Consider the following 4,453-nt stretch of genomic DNA (forward strand, 5'->3'; position numbering starts at 1 on the left):
AGCAGGTGGTGTGTAGCACGTCCCACTGCTCCACGTCGAACTCTGGAGGGGTAGTTCCAACAACAAGGTGGGCATTTTCATTAACAATATCGACTTCTAGTCAACACCTTCCATACATTCCTGAATACCCAAAGGTTACTGAAGGGAACCGAGGTATCTACCTTATTGACATGAATAAGTTATTTTTCTGGCAAATACTAACGATCATTCAATATCAATCAAAAGACAGCGGAGTGTCTATTCAAAGATCATAAGCCGGCATCATGGTAAGGGCAGCCGAACGGAAGCTTGGGATGAGCTTGTGCTCCGTGTTCGAATAGGTGGCGAGCTCATGCAATCATACCTCATCGTCTACCCAGTTTTAACAAGCTGCTACGCATTAATTACTAACTGTTTAAAAGGAACGAGAGTTAGGATCGAGTTCACGAATCGATCCCTATAAGATCGGTAGAAAAATTATCAAAAACTTTGACCTTGACCTTGGTGGATCAATTTTTAGTTGGTAGGCTCACCCCTCTGCATTCCAGAAGAGATCCAGAAGGAATGGATCTAGTGAATTCTAGGAGTACGCCGTAAAACAAGAGCAAAATAGGTAGGAGGTGAAAACACAATTAAAAGCACTATTTGATGGACATCAAAGGACTACTACCTTTTATACTAGAGAACACATTTAAGAGTAAAAAACCACTTCTAAGGATTACTTTTGCTTTCAACGAGGACTCTGCGTTGATAAGTGAAAAAAATTGTAACAATACGAAAAAACTATTTCCCGAAGTTGTGCATCATTATTTTAGTAAACACCTTAGGAGGTCCATAATGGCCTTCCTATCTAAAACCTCAACCTGCGATCTAACTTATTAAAGTAGCCAAATCCCCAGCTTTTGCGGATGTCGGAAAATACAGCTTAGTTAACCAAACGCAGTAACCTCAATTCAATGTGCCTTGCATCAAGTGAAGAAGGACATTCTTTTTCCGAACCAATACCGTATCAATTTAGACGGTGTGGTAGTACCTACATGGGTTGTCCAAGACCACGTTGCGGAAATCTTTGATTATTTCCTGAGGAAATTCAGGAAGAGGGCTTTACAATGAAGCCAAGAAAATGTCTACTTCGGACAATATACCTAGCCGATAGAGAAGACTACATTAATCATGCGACTATGCAAATGATTTTTAAAATGTCGCTTCTTCCCATAATTTGATAGGAACAAGCACGAAGACAACAGAATGCGATTTATCATTGAAGAATACAAGTATCACACTTGCTTCACTCTACTGCTGTAGTTACTTGGCTTCAGTGCCGATGCTTTATCGTTTGAACTGGATGCAGACGCCAGCAGTACAGAAGTAAAATCTTTGCACCTTTAGAACGGTTCAGAATGAAGACTACGCGTAGTGGTCTGTCATTTTGCATAGAAACATGTCAGCGAAAGCAAATATTCTGCAGAGTACACCGTAGAAAGAGCAAATGACAAAAGGCAACTCAGAATTGGGCTTGCTGAGGCACATAAAGGATCTTTTGGAAAAAATATGCATTTGTATTGCAGGACCCACCGACTAAATAGTTACTAGGGTAAAGTAAAGTGGTTCTCTTAGAGCTCGTACAATTCGTGCATTTTTACCTTCATCTACTAAGTGGTTTTGAATGATCAAAGTCGTTTCTGACACATCTGAAAGCGCCGAAAAATACCACTCGCTTCATTTAAACGAGATGCTTATTTAGCCAGAATTTTTGCCGAAATCGCGTCACTACGTCATTTTGAATCAGTTGTATTGAAACGGAATTTGCCAGAAGACGAGCTTATTTATAATCACCTCGTCTGGCAAACAAATTTTGATCAAGCTTGAGACATTTTAAAGCGAAAACTCATTTGCAGGAAGCATAAAGGAAAAGCAGACCAAATGAAGTAATTTTACCTAAGACCCTGTTTCATTAGAATTTTTAACCAAAAACAGTGATCAGCAATCCCTAGCGTTTCAATCACATTTAAATCTGAGGACAGATCCAGCTAAGGTCGTTCCTTTAACAGTGTAAGTGGTGTTGCAGGATACTACACATTTCATCCAGCTCTTTGCTCAAATGGACGATTTCACCTGCTTTTCATGCTCCACGACACACGCTAACCGCACCTTGTACCGGGCACACATGGCAAGTGTGCATCAGGGTAAGCTTCATTAACTTTCAAATGCGTGTATGCAAGGATTTCACCTGAAATTATTGAAAAAGTAAAAAAATATTTGTGCATCAACTGTTATTTTGACAAATTAGTGTTCTTATTATTTTGTTGTGTCGCTTGTGCACCATTGGATAACTTCCCAACATTTTATTTCATCTAGTTTAAATATGTTTAGAATTCATACCCGCATGCTGTCCGGATTGCTTTACGGTAGAATCGACCGTTGGAAGGGTTTTATTACACCAAAGGTGTAAGTAAAATTAAAACTGTTCTTATGATACTTTTGCTGCATTCACATGTTTGTTGATAGTAACACAAGAGTTCCATTTGGAATGTTGACAACAGCTTCGTATCACATTGTGTGCCCCATGTGCCCCCAGCGATTTAAGAGTTTCGAATTACTCATGAATCACTACACTGAAACACATATTAGTAAGTTTGCATGTGCTTTAATCCGATTCACTCAAAATTGCTTTATTGTTCTGCCATACCGATGGCGCGCATACTGATTTCTTCCGAATTCATTCCTTGTTGCGATGTGCTGCAGCTCAAACTACAGGGTCTTCTGAAGTGCGCCTCTACTGCACGGAATGCTTTGATGACCATCCGACATGGGAGGCACTGAAGGACCACATTCGTTCACATCATCCCTGTGCGTCTTTCTTCATTTATCAGGCTTACTTCGTACTGACTGGCTATATTGGTTTCACTGGTTACGTCCTTGCTTTGCAGATGTTTGGCGCGAACTGTTTAGTCAAATCGGATAAATGCATTTTTGCTTTAAAGAGCTTCGTAAGTTACTAATAAATTATATTTCAACTCAAAGCGTCTTCACTAAAGGGATGACGAAAATGAAATCAGCTCTGCGAAAATTGCCGTTAGTTGGTTAGTAATAATGCCGCTCATTTTGACATTCAAAAATAATTACAAATTAATGGTGAGGGATCAACAGTCACACATTTTTAATGCGAGCTTGAACTGGTTTTGAAAACCTGAACAAGATTATCTCTATTTGTCTGTGCTTCAGTTCCGTTCAACGAGCTCTCTTCGATTACCTCCCTCGGATAATTATTCAGGCATATGCCTCACAAGTACATATCCATGCTAACTGTGCCTTTGTATCGGATACCGTCCTTTGTAATTCAGTCAGTTTCAAATATACGGACTACTGCTTATCTAATTAATTGTTCCCCCTTACTTTTTAAAGGAACTTCCTGGAATTTATTCATTAAGATATTTGAGAACTCTAGGTGGCGTCATCTTGGCGTATTTATGAATGTGAATTGTAACACGCGGCCACTTCGGTGGCCAGAGATTGTCCTTCTGCCCCGCGGAATGGAATTAGGGCAGTGATAATAGCCGCGCGGTCTTACTGCATGTTAATATTCTCTAGCTTATTACTAAATCAAAGCCGAATTTGGGGTCCTAAGCTATAATAATTCTTTCTGAACAATTTTTCACGGGCTTAAATGTACTCAATAAGAATGAATTATTCTAGGAAGTGTGGTTAAATTGTATCATTATTCGACAGTAAATAAAAGATCAGAAGGCCTATTAAAACGATCAGATAAGAAATTTAGCCATCTTATCAAGGAGCTGCACTATGATTGCGTCAAGTCTACCTCGGACCATTCAGATAATCCTAAAAACGACTCTTGGAAAAAATGATTTATAAAACTCAATTAGTTAATTCATTAAAATAAAGTACAGCAAGTAAACTTAGAATTTAAGGGATAAAAACTAGGACTTGAAAGATAAACTTCAAAATTCCTCTTCTGAATTGGCTAAGCCAGATGATGCAATTTCAAACTAATACATTTAGCAAAATGCTTTTAAAATTGCAAACTCTTTAACTGGAATAAAACAATCAAATCTTGTCTCGGGACTTTACTTATGGAACTCTGAAAAATTTCATCAAATAAATAGAGTAAAATCTTCAGCAACATTGACAATTACAGTTATTTGCCGTTTCAGATTCAACAATTCATGATACAAAAATGTTAGGAGCGATAATGTTGTTAATATTAAGTGAAGATCCTTGTGTTTTTAAAGGCTCCTGTTAGTTATAATAGGTCTCAAGAAGGGAATGCTTTGAAACAAACCCGCCAAAGTGCGTTGAGATATTTTAGCCAACCAAAGGCGAATGTTTAAATAATTCCAAAACTTACTTCCCTTTAGTTTTCACCTCCGTTGTGCAGTCAGACAATCTCTCCTATCCCCACCAAATTACTGTCTCGCTCCAGTCAACATAACTTCCATCGTAACCGCGTATTTTT

At 38.5% G+C, this 4,453-nt stretch overlaps 1 protein-coding gene across 1 annotated transcript; it reads left to right on the forward strand. All coding sequences in view use genetic code 11, as the record gives it.

Moving 5' to 3' along the window:
• Positions 1-627: 627 nt before the first annotated feature.
• On the forward strand, positions 628-2,337 carry EGR_05563 (hypothetical protein; the record flags this gene model as incomplete). The annotated part of the gene is made up of 3 exons (XM_024494812.1): positions 628-793; positions 1,938-2,031; positions 2,202-2,337. 3 exons carry the CDS (start codon positions 628-630, stop codon positions 2,335-2,337), a joined length of 396 nt encoding a protein of 131 aa, XP_024350732.1.
• Positions 2,338-4,453: the final 2,116 nt, after the last annotated feature.

This window comes from Echinococcus granulosus, assembly GCF_000524195.1.
Source record: "Echinococcus granulosus chromosome Unknown EG_S00042, whole genome shotgun sequence".
NCBI classification, from domain to species: Eukaryota; Metazoa; Platyhelminthes; class Cestoda; order Cyclophyllidea; family Taeniidae; genus Echinococcus; species Echinococcus granulosus.